The 23456-nt window shown below is 45.8% G+C and overlaps 1 protein-coding gene across 4 annotated transcripts in view; it reads right to left on the reverse strand.

Annotated features, from left to right (window-relative positions):
- SH2B1 (SH2B adaptor protein 1) overlaps positions 1-23456 on the reverse strand; it is a 397766-nt gene that overhangs the window by 149788 nt on the left and 224522 nt on the right. For 3 of the 4 annotated variants that reach the window (XM_085618990.1, XM_085618992.1, XM_085618993.1), the window contains exon 6: positions 3036-3239. The exons of the other annotated variant lie outside the window; for it this stretch is intronic. In XM_085618990.1, coding sequence (XP_085475116.1) covers positions 3036-3239 — 204 coding nt within the window. The remainder of the gene's footprint in view (positions 1-3035; positions 3240-23456) is intronic. 4 annotated transcript variants of the gene reach the window in all.

Below are 23456 nucleotides of genomic sequence, written 5' to 3' on the forward strand. Positions count from 1 at the left end.
AGTGAAAATAGGCGTCCTGATGGTCTAAAGACACCATATAGTCGTCCTCATTGAGTAGGTGTAGCACTTCCTGGATGGTAACCATACGAAACGACTGCTGTTTCAAGAATTCGTTGAGATTTCCCAAGTCTAATATCGGTCTCCATTTTTTCTCCTTTTTGCGTATTAGGAAAAAATCGGGAGTAAAATCCCTCCCCCTTTGACGTAGAGGAACTCTTTCTATCGCTCCTTTCTGGAGCATAAGAGAAAGTTCCAGGAGCAGAGCACGCAGATTTTCGTGAAGCATAGGACGGGGAGGGGTTTGGGGAGGAATTTGAATGAATTCTAGTGAATGTCCGAATTGAACCAGTTGCAGGTGGTCCGTTGTTATTTGCTTCCAATTTTTTAGAAAGTGGGAAATTCTCCCTCCAACCTTGGAGGGCAGAGAAGAGTTGGAAACCGGCGGTATCATCGCCGAGAAGCGTCTTTCTGTCTGCCACCTTTGCCACAAAAGGAAGATTTTGTGTAGGTGGATTGCTGTTGACGTTGCTGGTATTGAGGCCGATATTGCTGCGTGGAAGAGAAGGAAGATCGATCAGTGTTGGTAATCACCCCTGGTAGACGCTTGACTTCTCCCTCTTTGGCCTCGAAAAGATGGGTTCTTAAATTGGAGGGTACCCAAAGCCCTAGCCGTGTCGGTATCCTTTTTAATACCTTGCAGAGCTTCGTCGATGTGTGTCTCGAAAAGAAGCTGACCATCGTATGGCATGTCCAAAACTTTTGCTTGGACCTCCGGTCGTTATGGTGTCGCCTTCACCCAACCCTGGCGCCGTAGTACAGCTGCGCCCGCGAGTTGGCAAAATCCAGTAGAGGCAATATCCATCCCACAGTCTAATCTCCGATGCAGACCGCTCGCCCTCCAGCAAGATTTTCTTTGCCTCTTCCTATGAGTCCACTGGCAAGGCGGCAAGGTATGGAGCAATATCTGCCCACATCTGCCTGTTATAACATCCTAACAGTGCTAAGGAATTGGAGGCACGCACCGTTAATGCAGACATGGACGAGAAGCGTTTGCCAATAGTGTCCAGCCGTCTACCCTCTTTGTCCGGAGGAGCGGTCAGCAGAGCGGAAGGATTTTTTGATTTCCGCTGAGCAGTTTGTGTAATGACTGAGTCCGGTTTAGGATGGCTGGTCAGGCAAGCCGGAGTAGTATCTGGAGCCCTATATTTCTTATCCAGACGAGGCAATACTGGAGGCACCGAGGAAGGGTTCTGCATGATTTTAACACCCTGATCCCATATATAGTCTATAATAGGGATAGATCGAACGGATTTCTTATATAGCTCTATAAAATCATAGAGGAAGCAATCCTGTTGGTGTGAGGGCATAGGTATTTGAAAGCGCTGCGCCACTCTTTCCACTATGTTGTGAAAACCTCCAATGTCCTCCGGAGGCGAGTCAGCTGTGGTGGGCACGGGAGAAGCTGGACAGGGAAGTAAGTAATCGTCCCACTCGTCACAAGTAGACTGGGAATCCTGAAGTTCCTCTTCTTCATGTTGTTCGTCCTCCTCATCGTCTGTGGAAAGTGGAGGTGGTGATGTGACAGGCTCAGACTGTAAGCTTAACGGAGGAGGTCACGGTCTTGGTGGCGGAGACACAACCGGAAGTGGAGACGTTGCAGATGTTGGAAATCTCTGCTTATAGTCCGAAATGAGAAACTGTAGGTCAGAGACCAGGGATGCAGGCAAACAAACCATAGGAGTTGGAGGTGGGTGGCATTCTTCAGGAGAAACCTCCCGATCTTCCTGTCCTTGATCATCATAGTCCGAACTGTCCTGGTACTTAACGTTCAGTTGCGATGGGCTTGTCGCTGTTCTGAACATACTGCCATCATCAGAGTCTTCTTCCACCAAAAGATGTGCTGGAAGCAAGAGCTGGACTCTACTAGGGGAGGTCAGGGACGGAGTTAACCTACGTTTCGTGATTTTTAGGTGCACATACATACTTTGTAGGTCAGAATCTGCTGTCGTCGACGGTGAAGCGCAGACGGGTTCTATGGTAGATTGAGGTAGATTGAGGTCCCGTCGTCAGAGCCATCGTCGACAGTGTCGCAGTCGATGAAGGTTTCGTCGACGATGATGTAATGTCGACGGGAGTGTCTTCGTCGACGGTGTCGTCGATCGCAGCGTCGACGGCAGTTTGGACGTCGACGATGTCTTTTTAATTTTAAGCGTCGACGAAACAGACCTACCGGCTGTCGACGATTGAGTTGTCGTCGACGTTGATAGTGAATGAGATGCAATAGAAGTTGAAACTGTCGTCGACGAGGTCACATTCAATGCCGTCGATGGGGATTTCCTCATCGTCAAAGCCACCGTCGACGAGGCTGTCGTCGACGGGGTGGAAGAGGGTTTTTTGAAGGCATGAAGAGCTTCCTGAGGAGAAACCTTCGCTGGAAGAGTCTTAGGAAGGACCTCTGAAGACTTTTTATGCACCTTCTTTCGAGGTGGCTGCGACGAAGGGCCCGGAGAAGCCACCCTTGGTCTTTTCTGAGAGGACTGTGAAGATATGGACGCGCCCTCACTTTCCTCAGAAGACAGCACTGTATCTTTGTCTTTAAGCCTCTGCAGCCAAATTAAGAGGCGTCCCTCCCGATAGGAGACTCCCTTAGCACGACGTGCGGTAGAAAATCTGAGGGGCTACTCTCCAAGTTTGGTCCTTTTTTACAAAAGGACATGGATATGTTACTAAGGTGAGGCCTTTGGCCTTTAACTATATATGTCTAGTGAGACATTACTTTATTTATGTACCGGGGACTCCCATCCCGACGACTCGGAATGATTCAGGCATGTGAGACTATGAAAGATACCCTAATACTGGATAATTGTGTATTTAAAAAAATGGAGCAGATTCCTTCACACATCTCATTCATTAGATAGTGCTGTGCAGCTTTCACCACACAGGACCTGCGTTGGCTGACCCTCTCTAGCCATCCAGTCTATTGTACCTTGAGGTTGAAGATGTACCCTTCATAATAATATGACAGTACTCAGTACCTGCAGCATCAGGTGTGTCTGGGAAGCCATGCAAAGGGTTGGTGGGGTAGGAGCCCTGCAGCCTCTCGGGTGCTTCATCGATTGGGACTCTAGGAGGGAGTTCTGGAGGCAACATTTCCATGGAGTCGAAGTGGGAAGCGGTTATGGACACTGAACTGGGGGACACAGAGACAGGCGGTTGATCTGATAGACCACCGTAGGCACCTGAGAGGGAGAAAGACAAATATTTAGGAACACAAAGGCAGACACCCTGTCTTAAATCCACCAATAAGACAACAGAAGTTGAGAGACCCAGAGATAGGCAGTCGCTCTGAGAAGCTATTATAGGAAACTAAGGAAAGACACTCGCAGATATTAAGGAACATTGAGCCATGTTTTGAGAATTCATTATTGCTTCTGTGGGGAGGATTAGACAAGGAGTTAAGGGACAAATATCACAGACTTGTTTCTCCCCCTGTAGTCCTCAGTTACTTCAGGCAGACTATTAGCCCAGAGACCGTGTTCATGATGCTAACACCGCATCAAAACATACCATGGACAGAAACACCCCAACTGTGTCTCACAGGTTAGGTTTGGTTCAGAGCATTCCTGCTGAAATATATCACTCTGCCAGCTACACCATACTTCCCTCTGCCCATAGTAGCCGTTATTGTTTTACCACAATAGAAAAGTTAATACGCTATTCCAAATAGAAGATGAGCTGGGTAGCAAAACATCTGCATACACCTACACAAATACACAGACAAATATTTCATTAAATCCACAGTTATAAATGTCTTAAAATGTTCTCTGATAATTCTGACAGCCTACAGCCTTCGGCTCTTCTCATTGATGTAACCTTATTGACGCATACACATGTGGTAAACCAGACATTATAGCATAAAATGGTGGGCTAGTGGATAGATCAGCCTAGTACAACAAAAGTGGACTGCGTAGCAGCATTCCTCTGCAAATAAGTCTTTATGACGAACAGCACACTGTACTAGAATATCTTAGCCAAACTTTGACCCTGGAATAATCTGATGAACATCTAATGAACAGCTTTAAACGTGCACTGCAGCATCTGATGTGCAAGAAAGTGGTGAAAGTGTATAAAATGTAGGTACAAAAGCCTATCTTTAGGCTTGCATTGAAATGTGAAAAAAATGTCCTGTCCATAAGACACCAAGAGCTTCCCCTTCCCATGATGCACTCTTCTGGCAGTTGGCACGTAAAATATTTGTTTTCCAATTTTCACCCCCTACCTAGCTGGGGAGATTAGGGGGGAGGGAGAGGGGGGGGGGGGGGGGGTTATGACTTCAACGAAGATTTCTACAACGCAGAACTAGGACTACAAGTTAGTTAACTTTTTTTCTCATCATAGGATCTTCATTAATAGTCATAAACATTAGAATGCAGTAGCAAGCTAGTTTTATCCAACCGAAGGCAGCTGTCAGGCAACAGGAAGAAACAGAAGAAACATCAATCGAGTGTACAGAGTGTGCTTTGTCAAAAAAGAGTTTGTCTATTTAAAGAGAATTTCAAGGGTTTCATGGCCCATTCTAGCACTATCCTCCATGTCTAAATCTAAACAATAGTGTCTGACAGATCGAATTTTATGTAGCTACCCTGCAGATTACAGCAATTAGTATATTTCTCATTCAAGCTGTTGCAGCGGCTTTTCCTCAGGAAGATTGTGCCTTAGGCTTCCACAGAAGAGGATTGTCCCCTAACTGACAGCATGAAGTGACACAGGCTACGATTCATCTAGTAATACATTGTTTGGATGTGGCTTGTGTAGGAAGCTGGCTCTTTATATAGCATACCAAAAAGAGCTATTCTGTCTAAAGATCCCAAGTATCCCTTATAAGTGGACCGGGGCTTGCTCTAGCAATCCCTAGGTGCTCTATCAAGGGAGTGTGGTCGAGGTGCCTTCAGCTTATCAGAAAGGAGTGTTAATTATTTGTTGCACAGAGTCACTAAATTAGGTATACACTCAAAAACGAGTTCCACACAAATGTAGGAAAATAACAGGATTTTTAAAATATATTTTGAAACCAACTACTTCGTAAATAGGTAAGTACTTTTTCCAGAATAGACTTAATACAGTTTTAGCAATGTTACCCAACAGTGCATTTTTATGCTTAATGCCTTCCTACAGGAGAAAGAACATTCACTGCATACATATACTTGCAGTACTTTTCCGTGGGACCCCTTTTGGTCATGAGGTGGTAGGGGGACAAGGACCAAAGTTCCACCAACAGATCGGTCGTATCTGCCCTGGTGAGACTGGGTGTGGAGGTGCTGGACAGGAAGGTAGCCTTGCACGTTAAGTGGTCGAAACGGGGTGGGGGGGGGGGGGATTGCGCACTTGGAAATAGGTATCAAAGGGGGACTTGGGGACAAGTCCGGGAGTTCCAAATGAGAGACTTTGGTCGTGAGGATCCTGGGAGCAAGGGGAATCACTCGGTTTTCCTAGGCCAGGATCGGATGCAGAGTGTTTGTAGCCGGCTGGTTCTCGTGCGTTAAGGCGCTCACGGTTGTCGGTCAGTACCTGCAAGGGGGACAAAAACAGGACAGCTGAGCCACTGTCGGGGCTGGCCTCTGCGGTGCTGAAGCCCCTCTTGGGATGGTCGTTTGTGATGTCATTGGAGTCCGACTAGACTTTCAACAAGCTTTGGTCGCAGTAAGGTTCTGGTACCCTGGGTATTGGTGCAGGAGGGCTCGTGGAGGTTCTGGAGTCTTCAAGCTTGATAGGAAGACTGATCTGACCTCCTTGACTGCGCTGACCTTCTCGTCGGCTACTGCTCAGTAGACAGCCGCTCCTTTAAACCAGACGTCGCGGTCGGTGCCCGCAAGCGAATAGCTCCTCTACTCCAAGGGAGATTGTGCTGCTTTCTGAAGTGCTGGCAAGCCTCCGGGGTTTGTGGAGAATGCGCAGCTTCAGAACGAGTCAAGTCTTTGCAGTTGTCGAGTCTCTGTACGGCATGCAGGGATTCGCGCCAAAAAGTCCACAGCAGTCTTCAGTTCTTTTGGGATCAGCTCTTCAGTGTCCACTTCTTCATTTTAGTCAGTGGAATCTAAAGTTCTGGATTCAGGGGTCCCCTAAATACTAAATTTAGAGGAGTTAGGGGAGTAAAGTGTAATAACCAATGGGCTACCTACCCTCGGGATCACTACACCCTTTATATGATCACTTCCTGTGGGAAGTGGGCATAACCCTGTCCCAGTTTCCTAAATTCTGCCTTCACCAAGATGGCAGAATTTTCCTACAGTGGGGAACCTCAGGCCCTTTTGGGGTATGTCTGACCTGCGTGTGCGCCAAGCCTACGCGCATACTCATTTCTTGCCTGTCCTGGTGCCAAACTGCCTTGGGGCAGGGGGTGACATCATATCAAAGGCGGCAAAGGCTTTGTAGCCTTTGTCCTTGATATTTTGATTGCTAGCCATGCTGTTTGGAAGAGGTGTAAACAACGTCTTCCAGAGCAGGCATCATTCCAGTCCTCTGACAGTGGGACTCTCACCTCCTAGGAGATCAAAACCGTGCCTGTGGTGGAAGGCTGGACTGTACGAGTCAGCCAGCACACTAGTTGACTAGTAGGTTTCAGGGGGTATCTGTAAAGTACCACCTGGGTGCTTGCATTAATTAATACATCACTGGAATCAGTGTAGGTTTATTAACACAAGATGTTTGATACCAAACATGTTTTGATTCAGTGAAGCCATTACGTAGCTGGGGAACTCGTGATCTCCAGTGCCCAATACATATACTTAAAATGGCATCCCGGTTCACTTGCAAAATCAAGGATTCGACTTACACATCACAGAGGCATATCTACACCTGCAGATATGGCCACACATGTAATATAATGCACCCTGCCTTAGGGCTGTAAGGCCTGCAGTAGGGGTGACTTGCATATAGTGCAATGCAGTTTCTGTAGGCATGGCACGCAGGTGATGTTTTCACCTGGGTCTGCACCATATAACGCAGGATGCAATGACAGTTTGCATGAGCATGGTGTAGGGTCCCGTAGGATGGCACAATACAGGTTGCAGTCCTTAAAGAGTCACCTTAGTACCCATGCCCTAGGTACAAGGTCTACCACCTACTAGGGACTTACAGGGGTGCTCAAGGTATTGTCAATTGGGGAACAAGAACAATGGTACAGTGTTAGGGAAAGAGACCTGACACTGGGGACCTGGATGGGAGGAACCCAATGCACTAATGTCAAATTTGCATCAAATACCAGGCAAACAGTGGGAGTGAACATGTAAAAAAAGGGCGCTTCCCAAAAGCTAGACCCTACCTGACTTGGCTATAATTAGACAGTTGCTTAATTTTCTCAGATCCTCTCAAGATAGAAGCGAAGGACTCTTCTGCTATTTAGTGAATGGAGGACATGTTCTGCTGCTGTGGATGGATTGGAAAAGAAAGTAAGTAGAGTATTAGTTTGATTATTATGAAAGTCTAACAACTTTTGAAAGGAATGATAAAGGATGTGTTCTCATCTCCCTATTGGAGTGGAACACAGTGTAGGGCTTAACAGCTGATAAACCTTGCAATTTGCTCACTCTCCGGGTTAAGCCAGAGCTAATGGCAACAAGGGAACCTTTTACAGGAAAAATGCTGCAATGTAGCCTTGAATACCGGTTCAAAAAGAGAGCCTATTACTGTGACAGAACAATGATAAACTCTCATAAAAGGTAAAACATTTGAGTCCTTCCCAAAAAATCTTTAAAGAAAGGCATTTTAAAATTGACGGTTGATTTGGAGATATATTTTATGGTAGGCTGTTCCACTGGGTCCTCAGGAAGTGAGTATGCAGGTTCCATACGGGCGCTGAGCTTTGGCATACGTGTGAATATAAGCCACTGCCCCCCACCAGGACCCATGGTGCAAGGTTACCTGATACCTTGAATACATACGGCTTTCATTAATGCTGAAGGCTCTACTCAAACCGTAAGTCACATATGTTTTTCTACACCACAGGTTAGGGTGCGCCTTAGCGTGCGCATACCGCCATGGAGCTTTGGTCCTGACGAAAGCCTCGCAAAAGGCGAATGGAGGCAGAAACATGTTGACGTGTTGATCACACCCCTTTATCTACACTACGGATGTATCTGGTCAATTTAGCCAGTTTCAGAAACATCCACCACATGGTTTTTAAGTGGTGCCAAGTTCTCTACAAATAAAGTTGGTTTACAGACGAACTAAGCACTTGTTAAATCACTTTCATTTTTTCCATACTTGCATCACTAGGAAAAACCTGCTCCGCTGTAATCAGGCGTCGCAGCACACCAGGGAGGCACTCGGCCTCTCTGGTGGGAACCCAATGATGAAACATGTCACCAACTAGGTTGGTGAGTGAGGGTTCTTTTAACAAACAAGAGTGATCTTTTTGCCGTTTCGTCTTTTCTTTTGGTTGCACTCTTTTGTTGTTTATTTGACATTAGGGGGATAAGAGTGACTCCTTATACTTCTCCCTCTCTCTCTGGTTGATTACCTACAGGCTGTAAAAGCAGCCAGATTCATTTTTATAAGAAGGGAATTGAAGCTTGGCTTGGGCTAAATGAAGAAGAAAAGTTACAATAACATCATTGAATTATGTCCATTATCCTGACACCATACACAGAATAATTTGTATTTCATGGAACAACATTCTTTTAGAGGGACATATCACTTCTTTTAAGATCTCCATACAAGCTGATGGAAGATTCAAATGAAAATACTGTCTGGCTTCATTCAGAAGGCATGCTGCCAAATTCAATGATTTTGAAGGTGGGTGTTGAATTTGCCCCCAAAGTCTGGTCGGCAAATCTGGCTTGGATGGAAGTTTCCTGGGTGGTTCTAAGACATCTGCAGAAAATCCAGATACCACTACTGCCTCAGTCATTTTAGTGCCATTAATATTTTTAATGGAGATCCCAGCAATTTCAGTATTACTGAAGGAATGAGTGGCATGGTGGAAAAGCCAGTAACGGCTGCTACCGGACCTGGGTGGTGGAGCGGGGACGGAAAAAGAAAACCTGCTTACGTTTAGCGGCTGGACGCCGCTATCCTCCATCCTCGTCAACTTCCTGCAGTCCCGGCCGGTAGCAGGACATACCCGGGCACCCACACTCCATTGCACCAATCCCAATGCTGCAATGCAGCGTTGTGATTGGTGTGAGCGACGTCGTTTGGCGCTCAGACGGGGACTGGGAGGCTTTGCATATTCCTCACCAGGCCGTGCAAAGCAAGCCTGGAGGGGAAGATGCAAAGTGCACAGGACTTTTTGGCCAGCCCAAGAGGACTAGCCAGGCAGTCATGCACACTTAAGGAGTGCAAACCTCTCCTTTCCCTGCTCTGGCCATCCCCACCTGAGAGCCACTGACTGCAATTGGACAATTAAAATTATAATAGCTATATGTTATTATCCTTTTTTTTTCCCTTTTGGTCAGTGGGGCGATGCTCCTCCGCCTTAGCGGAGGAGCCTCCACTGGGAAAAGCATAAAGAAATTGAATTTATCATATGTCAAAGGGGCAGATCCTAGAGATACCAATTCTGATAGTGTTGATATGAAGTTTCAGCATTTTCTGTTTTTTTGCCATTGGAAAGAGGTCTATGCAAGGTGTTCCATACTATTCAAAGAAGTAGTTGACAACTTTGTTATCCAAGACCCAGCAAAAGTCTGTTTGCGGATTCATTATCTCTGTATATGCACAGTTGTTAGAGTCCGTTCCCTGGCCAGGGTCCAGTTCCAGACCCTTTGTGCTCCCATGGAAAGTAGTCTTTCAGATAATGCCCGGTGGTGGTATTGTCTGTTTCAATCTGTATTGTTGATTTCTTTCACAGGGATGGCAGAAACGCCTTGTGGGCTCATATGCAGCCTTGAATCCTGGAGAATGCAAATATAGGATGCCATAAAGTCTAGAAGGGAGGCCCATATCTAGCTTTTGGGCTGGAGGAGCTCTGCAGAAGATGAGGTTAGTCCCAGATAAAGGACACTAGCAACACTGAAGGAAACACTCTTTTGTATGGGGCTAATCGTTCCCACCAAATATGGTAGTCCCAAGATCGATTTTTGATGGCTGAGCTGAAGGTGTAGCTTGTGCAGTAGCGCAAAAGTGGTTCCAAATTCCTGCTTAACATTTGCCTGACTGTGAGCAATTAGCAGCCAGTCGCCCTGGTATGGATGGATGAAAATTCATTTTCTCCGTAGGTGGGTTGCTACTACTGCCATACATTTTCAGATTATGGAAGGAGACAACAGACCAAAGCACATAACTACATATGTATAGGTATTGTTCCCTACAACAAATCAAAAGAACCTTCTATCAATGGGATGTGAAAATGCGCATCTCGCAGATTTATTGGACACATCCATTCCGTGTACCGCAGCTGCAGATAAATCTGTTGCAAAGCGAGCATCTAGAATTTTACTTGCTTAATACATCTATTTGTGAACCACTAATCTAATATCGGTCTGTATTCCTCTTTTGGGACTCTTTTCTGAACCAGGAAATGCCAAGAGTAACCTACTTGGTCAATGTAGAAATTATTCATTGGAAACAATATACAGTAACAGTTTGTCATTTATAATTGAAGTCCACTCTGCCAGATACAAAGATACCGTGAGCTGTGGGGAGGTTGGGGGGATGTTTGAGATCATCACCGTCTATTACTAGAGGATCCTTTCCTCTGAAGTGCAAGGTTTTGTTTACTAGAATTTGGATTTCAACAATCTTCTCTGGTGAGGGTAACTTTGTTCTTGAGGATACTGCTGTTGAGGTTGACCAGTAAGGGGATTCAACCCTGCTTAGAAAATACCTCTGATCTTTTGACTTGTATTGGTGTCTGAAAACAGTTTGCTTTCTTCAATGCCTAATGCCTTCAAAGACTCGGTCTTATTTTCCATCATTAGCATTTCTTTTTCAGGGAGTTGTCCGAACAAGGCAGACCCTGAAAACGGGAGGTAAATCTTTTCAGTTCTGCATCCTGCTTTAAGATGGTATAGCAGAGCCAGGAGTATGTACACATGGCTACCCAATGACAGTTTCCTGTAGCTGCCAACTACACAGAATTAACTTCTGCACTTATGACCAGGATGGCGACCACTACATTTTCTTGCAGTAGTTCTGCGAAATCTTGCTGTCGTTGCTTTGGAAGATCACTGATAAAACTTCTCATACCCTCACAGATTTCTTCTGAGGACATCTGTTGCAATTGCATTTTTCAGATGAATACCCTTCTGTTTTCTTTTTAGCTCTGGCGGAGTAGTAGATTGAGCAGCAGAAGTATGCATTAATCTCAAAGTCACTATAACCAAATCACACTTTGATTCAGCTTTAGAGATTCTGGATCCTGTTGTGGCACACTATTTTTGACAAGCATGGTAAGGAACTTTTCCACTTCTATTTCAATAGTCCAGGTACTAAAGGCAGCAAGGGTTTTGGAGCTGCTCTCTGCTGTAAAGTTTCTAAAGTCACCAAAACAGCAGGTTGTCTAGCTTTCAAAGGAGTGTTCCCCTTAGTTGCTCCTCTGGCTAGGAGAACGTGAAAGGTTGTAATGAGATGCACATTCTTGGAATATCAGTGTATAAGAATAACTAGTATCATCCGAGTATGAAATATGGGACTTGGATCTGGAAGCAGATCTCTACCTTTTCTCCTCTCTGGAGGATGAAGCAACGATGCCGACAATCAGTGAGAAGGCGCCAGAGCTGGTCTCCTTTCCGTAGCGGAGACATTGATGCTGACCTCAATATCATCCTGGAGACAACAGTTGTAAAAAGAACCTGCAATGGGTCATCAAAAGGGATGGTTGGCCTTTGTGGGCTGAAAGATCACAAGTGCAGATTCGGAGTAAGGGGATGAGGTATAGCTTGAAGAGGCTTGAACCGGCACACTCTTCTTCCAGGGCGGAGTTGATAGAGGTGGAAATATGTAGCATCACACCAGGAGACACACCATGCTGAGAAAGTGAGGAGTCGCGGAAAATGAAGTGGTGACGTTGAGGCAAGTGACAATTGATGGTGACTGAGTAACTGCCGCAGGTAGTGAGAAATCTTTTTGATGTGGTGACCTTGGAGTCCTGTGGTTTTCCTTTTTTAACGTAAGAGGTGTGATGAGTGTTTTTTTGCTTTGACCCAAGTGTTGAGAGCCCCATCGACGTTGATAGGGAAGCAGGTGAAGATGTCGATAAAGATGTTAGTTTTATCAACTTTGATTGGTGGGTTGTCATCAATGGTGAAAGCCTTTTAGGTAGTGTGTTTGGAGTAAAGATTTCCCTTTAGGAACCAGTAGCTCACATTCCAATGGACCAGAAACGTTCTCCCAGAATAGAAAAAACCCACAAAGTAATACCTTACATCTGACTGGCAGACAACAGATCACACGATTGGCAGTTTATGTTAGATAAAGTATTATTGTGCAGATGGTTGCCGTAGCAGGTACCTTTCAGTGTCCTAAGACCCATGCTGTGTAACTACTAACTACAGCCTTAGGATCAGCAAATTGATACACAAGCTAAGGTGTGTATCAGGTAAAGTCAAGCATGCTATGTCTAGCGAGCATCCAGTATGTTTTTGTATTATGAAGAAGCGTATACAGACAACAACATCTTGAAATTAAAAGAATCTGCTGAAGTTTTAAATTCAAACAGTACAGCTGACGAATCAGAAAAACAAGCAGGTAAACAATGAATTATTTCATGCATACTGTAAGAGATCAAAAGTCCATTCGTTATGCAGATTGGGGTCTGCTAGAACACCTCGATGTGGTGCACCGTCTGATGGAAAATAGGAATCCCCTGGCCTCTTGCACTTAAAGTTGCACCCTTGCCCTACCTCTTTCTCAAAATGTGTCTCTGGAACAAAGTTAGAGGGATTTGATCCCTTAACCAGGACAACAAAGTGTTCCTTTCCAGGCACTTGAGACTGTTAGCCTACTGTCTTAATTTTACGAAACTGATCTGTAACCTGAGAAGAAACTATTAATAAGGTCTTTTCGCCAAACCAAATAAGAACCACACTTAAAAAGTTGCCATACATTTTCGTATTTCAGGTGTGCTTCCAATTCTTAACTCCTTCACCCCACTCAAGCTCCGACCCATGAAAATCCACCCTGCTTTTGCCAGTGGGTACAGCAGCAGCCCCCACATGCAGTTTGGTTCCTTCCATCCCACCAAATAACACACTAAAATGCCCTGGAAAAGAGCCATGGAAGAGCACGGAAATGGCGCTTCCCAGAGGCCGTAAATGCATTAAATCTTCTTCAAGTTGAAATAGCCCCTCAAATCAATTATCTAAACAATAAGGCTAAAACTGAATCATTTGTATGAAGGAGATAATGCTAACCCAAATCATCAAACAGACCAAAACTACATTTACACCTCTTACTTTTCATGAACTTTGTTGCAGCAGGTCTTAAAAATGTGAAAACGTGACATCATGCATGTTTTTCCATTTAGTTTGATGGAGAATCATCATCTGAACTTTGAGATGTCTAAACTGAGGGAGAAGTTACTTCAATTTCCAGTAACATTGGCAAATCTTGTAGTACAGGGTTAAGTCTAATTCAATATGGACTTAAAACATTTTCAATAGCTTTGGACTGAAAATGTCCAAAGCTAAATCAGAAATACTGACAAGGACTAAGCTATGAGGCTATGTCTGTGGGGCATAATGAGTACAGGTAATAGTCAGATCTCCTTGAAATTCTAACAGGATAGATCTCATATCAATGTGTCAACCATGGTCACAATGTCTGCATTCCTTTTGCTCTGAGATCAAAACCAATCATAGGAAATGTCTGGACTGATTTCTAGCTATTCCTTCTTAGATTTTAGTAATTTCCTACGGGTCATATGCATGTCCCCAGGTACTCCCAAGACCACAAACTGGGGGTTAGGTGGAATCTCTTCCTCTAGTATGGCCCCCAGCTCAGTCAATAGCATCAACCACTATTTCAGTATCTCCAAGCATTTCCATATGGTATGGTAGAATGACCCAATGTGTTCTACAGCGCAGACAGTAGGGGTGCGGGATCTTCCCAATCTTCTGCAGTCCGTCCCGAGTTATGTAGACCAAGTGCAGGATTTAAGCTGTAGCAAGCAGAAATGTGCCATAATGGCCACCTTCCGAGGATGCATCACAGCTGTCTCCAAATCCAAGTCTTCCATGTCTTGCTCCCAGCATCACTGGAGGCCTCCAAGGCTATTATTGAGGATTACCCTGTATGTTGACGAGATTGCCCTTTTCTCACCAAGGGTCCAGTCAAGAAGGTCGATCTCCAGCACGGATGTGTCCGACAAAGAAGCCCACTCCACCAACCCCCACATGAAGAGCATGTCAAAGCTGGGTATATTGTAACACTGCATGTGTGAGAGACCACGCTCCTCTAATAAACAGGTGAATGATTTGAATGTACCATCAACCAATACATCCCCCAGGTAAACTATGCCGCAGATTTACTACTGACCAAAATCATGTAGTTTACTCATTTCATGGAGGGTTTCGCCCACTTAAAACGGTGTGGTACTAGTAAGCTTCCCCTGCCATCCCACCTGGGACTTAGTTTTATCCCAGTTTATCAATGTTGCCAGCGCCAGCATAAGGAGCCCCGAGCGACCCTTCCCGTGGTACACAGTACCTCCAGGAGGGCTCCGTCATAAGCACCAGCCTAGGCACACCCTGGGGTCCTCTCCAGGGGCACACGCCCAGTCAATATTCACCTGCAGCTATGGAGCCCAAAAGTACGCCCTAAAGTGCGGGAGGGGAAAATACCCCCCCCCCCCATCGTCTACTGATCGACAGAGTTAGTAAAGCAATCCAGGGGTTCCCTACATCCCACAGAAGTCGACGGACCTCCCTCTCTCAATGGCCAGAGAAGCTTTTGGTTATGGGGAATCGCATGTTCTGTAGGACATATAGCATTTCCTTCCTTTGTTTATTCAGAAGAATGTGTGGCAGCACTTATGACTTGGTTCATGTCTAATATGCCCTCATACATTACTTCCTCGAAGTCCTGCCTATCCTCTGAGAGGTTTCTCAATGAGCGCTGGAGGAAATCCCAAAGGGCTATATCATTTCTTCCCTGTAATGTGGTGGCCCTTGCAGTATTTATTTCAGTCACAGCAGTTGTACAGTCTTTCTTCCCACTGAATCAAAACTTTTGTTCTCCTTACCTGGTGGGAAAGAAGAAGATTGCAAAGTAGAATGAAATTTCTTGGCTGCTGATAAAAATCACTGAATCTGGAGGAGGATTCGCTCTCAAGAAAAGAGGGTCTTTGTCTGGAGCTTGTATTTCTTTAAAAGTCTCACTGATACAGACTTGGTTGAGGCAGAAGTCAATAAATGCATCACAAGCTAAAACGTACAGGGCTGAAAAGTTCTTGAGGATCAACAATGGTGAAGTCTCTCAAATACCATCAACACTGCTGCAGGTGGAGCAGGAATTGGAATGCTTAACTTAGAACCGCCTCTCACTAGCATCCTTATTAAAAGGCTACAATGTCATTGATGGTGGTACACTCAAAGGTGGGGAATCTGACAATGTCAGAGAGCAGCTTCTGATAGGAGAAGGAGAGGAACTGTGATGAACGAGAACAATGTCTTGACCTTCATCTGGACTGTCTAGTATGGCAGAAGGAATATGCTACTTACCAGTATGCATCTGTTCTTGGCATGTAGAGCTGCAGAGCCACACACTGAGGATAAGATCGCCATCTGGTGTTGGGCTCGGATGATTGCAGGTTGTTGTCTTCAGAAGAAGTCTTTGGTCACGAGATTGGTGACTCCTCCCCTGGACAACAGTGCGCATGGGCATCCACTCCATCCTCAGATTGTTTTTCGCCATGATGGGAAATGATGAAGTGTGTAAGAAGTAAAGAGAAAGGATGTCCATGTGTAGTGTCTAATTAAGACAATGCTGGAACAGATGCAGGTCTCGGGGAGGCGGGTGGGCGTGTGTGGCTCTGCAGCTCTACATGCCAAGAACAGATGCATACTGGCAAGTAGCCTATTCCGTTCGAGGCATATGAGCTGCAGATCACACACTAAGGATAGACTATATAGCAGTGTCTCCCCTAGCGGTGGTCACCTGTATCAGTTGCAGCAGTTTGGAATAGAGTTTTTAGGACAGCTTGGCCTACTGAAGCTTGTTGTTTGGATTGCACATCAACACAGTAATGCTTAGTGAAGGTGTGTGTAGTAGACCATGTGGCTGCTTTGCAAATGCCTTCTAAGGGGATGTTCCCTAAGAATGCCATAGAGGCCCCTATTTTACGCGTGGAGTGCGCCCTAGGGGGAACGGTAAGAGTACGTTTAGCTTTTTGGTAACATATTTGGATACATTTGACTATCCATCTGGCGATACCCGATTTGGAAATAGGGTTGCCTTTGTGTGGTGGCCTTTGTGTGGTGGAGCGAAAGCAACAAACAGTTGCTTGGTTTTCCGAAAAGGTTTGGTTCGGTCGATGTAATAGAGCAAGGCTCTTTTAACATCTAAGGTATGAAGTGCCCTCTCGGCTACTGAGTCTGGATTAGGGAAGAAGACTGGCAGTTCCACTGACTGGTTTAGATGGAAAGGGGAAATGACTTTAGGGAGGAATTTTGGATTCGTCCTAAGAACCACTTTGTTCCGATGTAGTTGTAGAAAGGGTTCTTCGAGAGTTAAGGCTTGTATTTCACTTACTCTTCGCAGGGATGTGACTGCGATGAGGAAAGCCACTTTCCATGTTAGGAACTGCAGTTCGCATTTGTGCATTGGTTCAAATGGTGGACCCATGAGCCTTGTTAGGACAATATTAAGGTTCCACACCGGGGAAGGCAGTAACCTTGGAGGAATGATTCTTTTAAGACCCTCCATAAATGCTTTAATGGCTGGTACCTTAAAGAGGGACAGGTGTTGTCTATTTTGCAAATAGGCTGCTATTGCCGCTAGATGTAGACGTATAGAGGAATACGCTAAATTGTATCTTTGCAAGTGCAATAAATAGCAAATTATGTTCTGGATGAAAGCATCCAGTGGTTGTATGTCATGGTTAGCGCAGTAAATGGCAAATCGTTTCCATTTTGAAGCATAGCATGCCCTAGTAGTAGGTCTCCTGGCTTCTTTAATGATATTCATACAGTCTGGAGGAAGGTTGAGGTACCCGAACTCTAAGACTTCAGGAGCCAGATTGCCAAGTTCAGTGTTTGAGGATCTGGGTGTCTGATTTCTCCATGGTTCTGGGTTAAGAGATCCGGGGAGAGATGCAGTTTTTGATGTGGAACTAGCGATAGTTCCAAAAGTGTGGTGAACCAGGGTTGACGTGCCCAAGTGGGAGCCACTAGGATAAGTGTCAGCGACTGTTGTTTGTTTGCGTACCACAAATGGAATGAGAGGGAGAGGCGGAAAAGCGTACGCAAATCTGCCTGACCAGTTCATCCATATTGCATTGCCCTTTGATCGTGGGAACCTGGCGGCGAAGGTTGGGCATTTTGCATTTTCTGGTGTGGCGAACAGGTCCATGTCTGGTTGTCCCCACTTTTGGAAGAATGGGAGTAAGACTTTGGGGTGTAGTTCCCATTCGTGTATCTGCTGTGTGTGGCGACTTAAGAGGTCGGCCACCTGGTTCTGAACCCCTGGGAGGTGTTCTGCTAGCAGGTAGATGTTTTGGGGAATTGCCCATCTCCAAATTTGTTGAGCTAGTTGGGACAGTTGTAGAGAATGTGTCCCTCCTTGTTTCTGTATGTAATACATTGTGGTCATGTTGTCCGTGCGGATGAGGACAGTTTTGTTTTGTAGATGCACTTGGAAGGATTTCAGTGCTAGGAACACCGCTAGAAGTTCTAGGTGATTGATGTGGAACTGTTTTTGTTGAGTGGTCCACCGTCCCTGAGTGGTGTGTTGAAGGAGGTGGGCTCCCCACCCCGTGAGAGATGCGTCGGTGGTCAGCACAACTTGTGGAAGGGGCTCCAAGAACGGCCGCCCTTTGGACAGGTTGATGGTGTTCCACCACTTCAGTGAGCGAAGTGAGCGGCTGTCCACCAACACCAGATCGGTAAGTTGTCCGTGGGCCTGATTCCACTGTTGTGCTAGACATTCCTGTAAGGGACGCATTTGAAGGCGTGCGTAGGGTACTATGGAGATGCATGACGCCTTCATGCCCAAGAGTTGCATGAACACTCTTGCGGGGAGAGAGTGTTGTGTTTGAAATGTTTTGATCAGACTTTGTATGTTGGCTATCCTGGCTATGCTGGGATAAGCTACGGCTTTGGCTGTGTCTATGGTGGCTCCCAGGTATTGTTGTACTTGGGAGGGTTGTAGTTGAGATTTGGGATAGTTGATGGTAAATCCCAAGTTGTGCAGGGTTTGAATAGTGCGGTGGATGTGGTGAACGCATTTGTCTAGAGTATTGGCTTTTATGAGCCAGTCGTCCAGATAGGGGAAGACATGGATTTGTTGTTTCCTGAGATATGCTGCCACAACTGCCAAGCACTTGGTGAACACCCTTGGTGCAGTTGTTACTCCGAATGAGAGAACTGTAAACTGATAGTGCTGACCGTCTACCACGAATCGTAGATACTTCCTGTGAGCGGGATGCATAGGGATGTGAAAATATGCGTCCTTGAGGTCTAATGTGGCAAGGAAGTCTCCTTGTTGAAGTAATGGAAGGACCTGTTGGAGAGTGATCATGTGGAAATGATCTGATTGTATGTACTGGTTCAGTAGTCTGAGGTCCAGTATGGGATATACTCACGTGCCCTGATGCTGTAGTGGAACAGGTTCTATTGCGTTTTTCTGAAGCAAAGACTGTATTTCTTGTTTGAGGAGCGTGAGGTGGTGAGACGTCATGGGACGGTGTCTGGGTGGTATGTTTGGGGGCGGGTTTATGAGTTCGAGGCAGTAGCCAGATGGATAATTTGTCTTACCCACCTGTCTGTGGTGATGGTATTCCAGACAGGTAGGAACTGTTGAAGCCTGCCCCCGACCGGAGTGGAATGGTCTGGGGGGAGTGGTGGCAAGTCACTGTTTGGTGGCTGTAGAGGTGCGGGTGTTGTTGTTGTTGCCCCGTCCTCGGCCTTTATTATTCTTTCCCCGATACCCTCCTCTAAAATATCCTCTGTTAGGGGATGTTTGACCTGATGCTTTGAAGGAGGAAGAGTTGTCTGTTCCCACATTTTTGGAAGCTCCTCTATAAAAGGAGCGACAAAAGGAGCCTCTGGGTTGAGTAGACTGCAATGCTCCCATAGATTTGGCAGTCTCATTAGCTTTCTTCATTTTTTCTAGGGCAGTGTCTACTGCAGGGCCGAATAGTTGCTCCTGATTGAAGGGTTGAGCAAGAATGGAGGTTTGTACTTCCGGCTTGAAGCCGGAGATGCGCAGCCATGCGCTTGTGTTGACTGCACTAGAGGCGGTGTCTGCCGCGTCTAATGCACTTTTGATGGAGGCATTGGATATCAGTTTGTCCTCTTGTAGGAGGTCAGTGGCCTGTGTTTTGAAAGGTTCAGGTAGGTGTTGCAAGAGATCCTCTAGTTGATCATAATGGGCTCTATCATAACGAGCCAATAGGGCTTGTGTATTTGCGATACGCCAGTGGTTAGCCGCTTGAGCGGCAACCCTTTTGCCGGAAGCCTCCAGGAGTTTAGACTCCTTGTCTGGGGGCAGCGTGTCTCCGGTTGTTTGGGAGTTGGCCCGTTTTCTGGCATTTGAGACGACTAGTGAGTCTAGGGGGAGTTGCGCCTTGATGTACGCAGGATCTTGTGGCGCCGGTCTGTATTTTTTTTCTATTCTGGGGTTGAGAACCCTGGCCCTAACAGGATCTTTAAAAACCTCAGTGGCATGCTTTATCACTCCCTTAATCATGGGTAGAATGTGGACTGTTTTTTGGGACTGCTCAAAAGTGTCGAGTAGAAAATCCTCCTCAGGAGTGTCGGTGTGCATGGTGACACCATGAAATGATGCTGCTCTGTTAATAAGCTGACCGAACCCTAAATGGTCATCAGGAGGGGAGGGTTTTGAGGGGTATGGAGCGGGGTCAGGCACATCAGGCATAGGGTAAGTCCAGTCATCTACTGGTGCTGTGTCCGGGAGTGTAAAGGGATCAGTAGGATCAGTGGGATAAGTAAAGCAATCTTGGTCTCCACCTCCCCCAAAATGATCATCTTCCTATGGAGGTGGTGTGTGAGAAGGAGATGGTAGAGGTGAAGGCGGTGGGGGGATGGAATAGGAGGTAATGTAGGAGAGGAAGGACATATGGGTGAAGTGGCACAGTCCTTCTTTGGAGGTGCTGGAGGAGGTGTTGAGTCCAGCTTCCTTTTATTGTAGGGCACCGCTGTGACATGTCCAGTTTTCGGATTTATGTAAATCCGTTTTTGCTTAGGATCAGGCCGAAAGAGTTCCTCAGTGTCCGAAGGCGGCTGTGGCGCCGACTTTTTTGGGTGCCGAAGAACTTTTCGGTTCCGGTGGATTTTTCGGTGCCGAAAAACCTTTCGTTGCCGACGAGCCTTTCGGTGCCGACGAGCCTTTTGGTGTCGGTGGAGACCTCGGCGCTGAAGAACGTTTCGGTGCCGGTGGAGATGTCGGTGCCGAGTGACGTTGCGGGCCCGATGGAGATTTCGGTCTCGAAGCCTGCTTTGGTGCCGAAGGTATTATAGGCACAATGACATGAGGTTTGCCCGAGCCACCTGCAGGCTTACTTTTCTTCGGAGCCGGGCCCGAGGGCGGGGCCTCTGAAGATGTTTTTGGATCGCGACTAGGCCCAGCTGGCAGAGTCTTGACCAATGTCTTTTTGGGTGGTGTTGGGGTAGGGGGGCTGGTACTCACAGGCTGCCCCGGATCTGAATCGTCTGCCTCGGACACGATCTGGAGATCTTCGGAGTCATCGTCAGGGACGTCCTGTGCAAAGATGTCTTCTGGTTCCGGAACCGGCTTGGCCATGATATGGCGTCGAGCTCTTCGGTCCCGGATGGTTTTCTTCGAACGGAATGCGGTGCAGGCTGGACAGCTGGATTCGTTGTGGTCTGGTGAAAGGCACAAATTACAGACCTCGTGGTGATCGCTATGAGGGAACTTTGCTCCACATTGGGGGCATTTTTTAAAAGGTGTCCTTTCCATCAGCCGCGTCCGGAGTCGGTCCGATATGGTTTTCGACGTAGAGTTTTGAAATTATGAGAGTTGTAGTGATTGCTATAAGTTTTCTGCTGGAGCGGAAAAAAGTTCATCCGAACCCAATGGCGGAAAAAAACAATCTGAGGATGGAGTGGATGCCCATGCGCACTGTTTCTCCAGGGGAGGAGTCACCAATCTCGTGACCAAAGACTTCTTCCGAAGACAAAAACAACCTGCAATCATCCGAGCCCAACACCAGATGGCGATCTTATCCTCAGTGTGTGATCTGCAGCTCATATGCCTCGAACATGTAACTTCTTGAAGACCTTTATTGTCCATTAGGACTTTTGGGATGCGGTTCTCTTGGCTCAGGTGCAGGATTATGCAGATCTAAATCCATGAGAAAAAGAGGAGGAATTTGAGAACTCGCCAATGGCAATGGCACAGACATGTCAGGAGGAACTGGAGGAGCAAGTGAGAACATGGAGACATGGATGTCTTCAGTAAAGGAGCTGATAAAAGGTGGACTGAAAGAGTGATTTCACAAGCCAGTGAATATGCACTGGGCTACTCAGTCAGAAGCCTCAAGCAGTCTTTCATAACTTCTTGACCCACTCTTCAGAAAGTTGCAATCTGTTCAATGCTGAAAGACGCTTTGACTGATAGAGAACGCAGGATTGATGTTTTTTTACAATGTCGGCAGTCCCTAGAGATATATATATATATATAGATAGATAGATAGATAGATAGATAGATAGATAGATAGATAGAGGTCAAGGGTCAGATTGAGCATTTTATTTCTGACGAGATCATATCATAAATAAAGAGGGCATTTTGTGAAGTAAAAAAAAAGATAAACTCCGGTCAGGAATCTTTAAAAACTCTAAAGGTCCTCTTTCACCTCCTCTTTGACATAGCAATGGAGCTGTTGATGTCTTGGTTGAGGGAAAACGGCATTGCCTTTCCAACTCAACCAGTCTTGCTGTCATATGCCGGGGACATCATGCTTTTTGTAAAGAACCCAGAGAAAAATCTGAAGGAAGTCAATCAGGAGGTTGTACAATTTGGAGGGGTTTTAGGCATCCGCATTAACTGGGCCAAATCTAAAATGTTCTCAATAACCGAAGTTACCACTAACCCAGATCTTGAATATCCTCTGCAATGGTGTGAGGACTCGGTCAGATACCTATGAATTCTTATAATCGTGACCAGCAATCTGTGATTCAGGATAACTATGGTTCAGCAATTGCCAGACTTGCTAACCAAGTTGAAAAAAAATTATGGTGCGCTCCAAATTTCTCGGTTTATTCACAAGCATTCCCATCCCCCTCAAATGCTTCTTTTCAGGCTGTGATCCCACTTGATCAGGTTGGTGTGGGGGTGGTAAAAACCGCAAGCTAAAATGTGCATCTCTTTCATTACCGTATGACCATGGTGTATTTGCAGTTCCCAGTTTAGAAATATCCTATCACGCCGCACAGTCACACTATGCAATATATTTGTCGGATATTAAAAACACTAGGAGTATGATCAGGCTGGCTTTGGTATGCTGAGAACCGTCATAGTCACCAAACGGTCTAAACTGACCCAACTCATGCAAACCATTAAGTGCACCAGTTGATCTATTTGGACTGTGGCTAGTATGGAAGACATAAAACAGCTTTATTACCGGTCTCTTGAGCTTGCCAATAACCCAGGGATTCCTCCCAGACTAGATAAAATCTTTAATTGTCTAAAAGAAAAAAAAACTCAAGTAAATGAGCCGACTGTTTCTAGGAGGAAAGCTTCAGTCACTAGATCAATTTAAAGGGAAGAGAAATACGATACCACAGGACATCTTAATGTATGGCTGAATATGACATGCTATCTTGCAGTGGCCTTCATTACCAGTTGAGGCAGTGAAATTCACTCCAACTAATCATATGAATTGTACGCCAGATCGCCGAGGTTGAGTATCGCGCCATTAAGATATGTATATAGACCTGCAGCCCACTGATTGAAAGTAGGCTGTTTAAATGCTAGGAAACTGACAAAAATGAGACAATGGAAGCAGACCTCTGGAAATATTGCTGCTCCCAAAAGAAAACGGTGTCCATTAACTACAGACACAAGCGCTTTCACTTTAAGTTCCTGAATTGACTATACTGTTTCTCACACTCCTTACAGTGATTGGACTCCAAAAGACCTTAATATTGAAACAGATTAAGATTATATTCCGCAGGGTTCTTTCACTTAGCATGGGAATGTCCACCACTTAGAGTTAAGTGGCCGAACATAGTGTAAATAATAAGGGAGATAATGGAACTGCAAACTGAATGCACTACTAAACCTCTGCTGCTGGGATTTTCCAAACCTCTCCATAAACC

The sequence above is a fragment of the Triturus cristatus genome, chromosome 7 (assembly GCF_964204655.1).
Source record: "Triturus cristatus chromosome 7, aTriCri1.1, whole genome shotgun sequence".
NCBI lineage: Eukaryota > Metazoa > Chordata > Amphibia > Caudata > Salamandridae > Triturus > Triturus cristatus.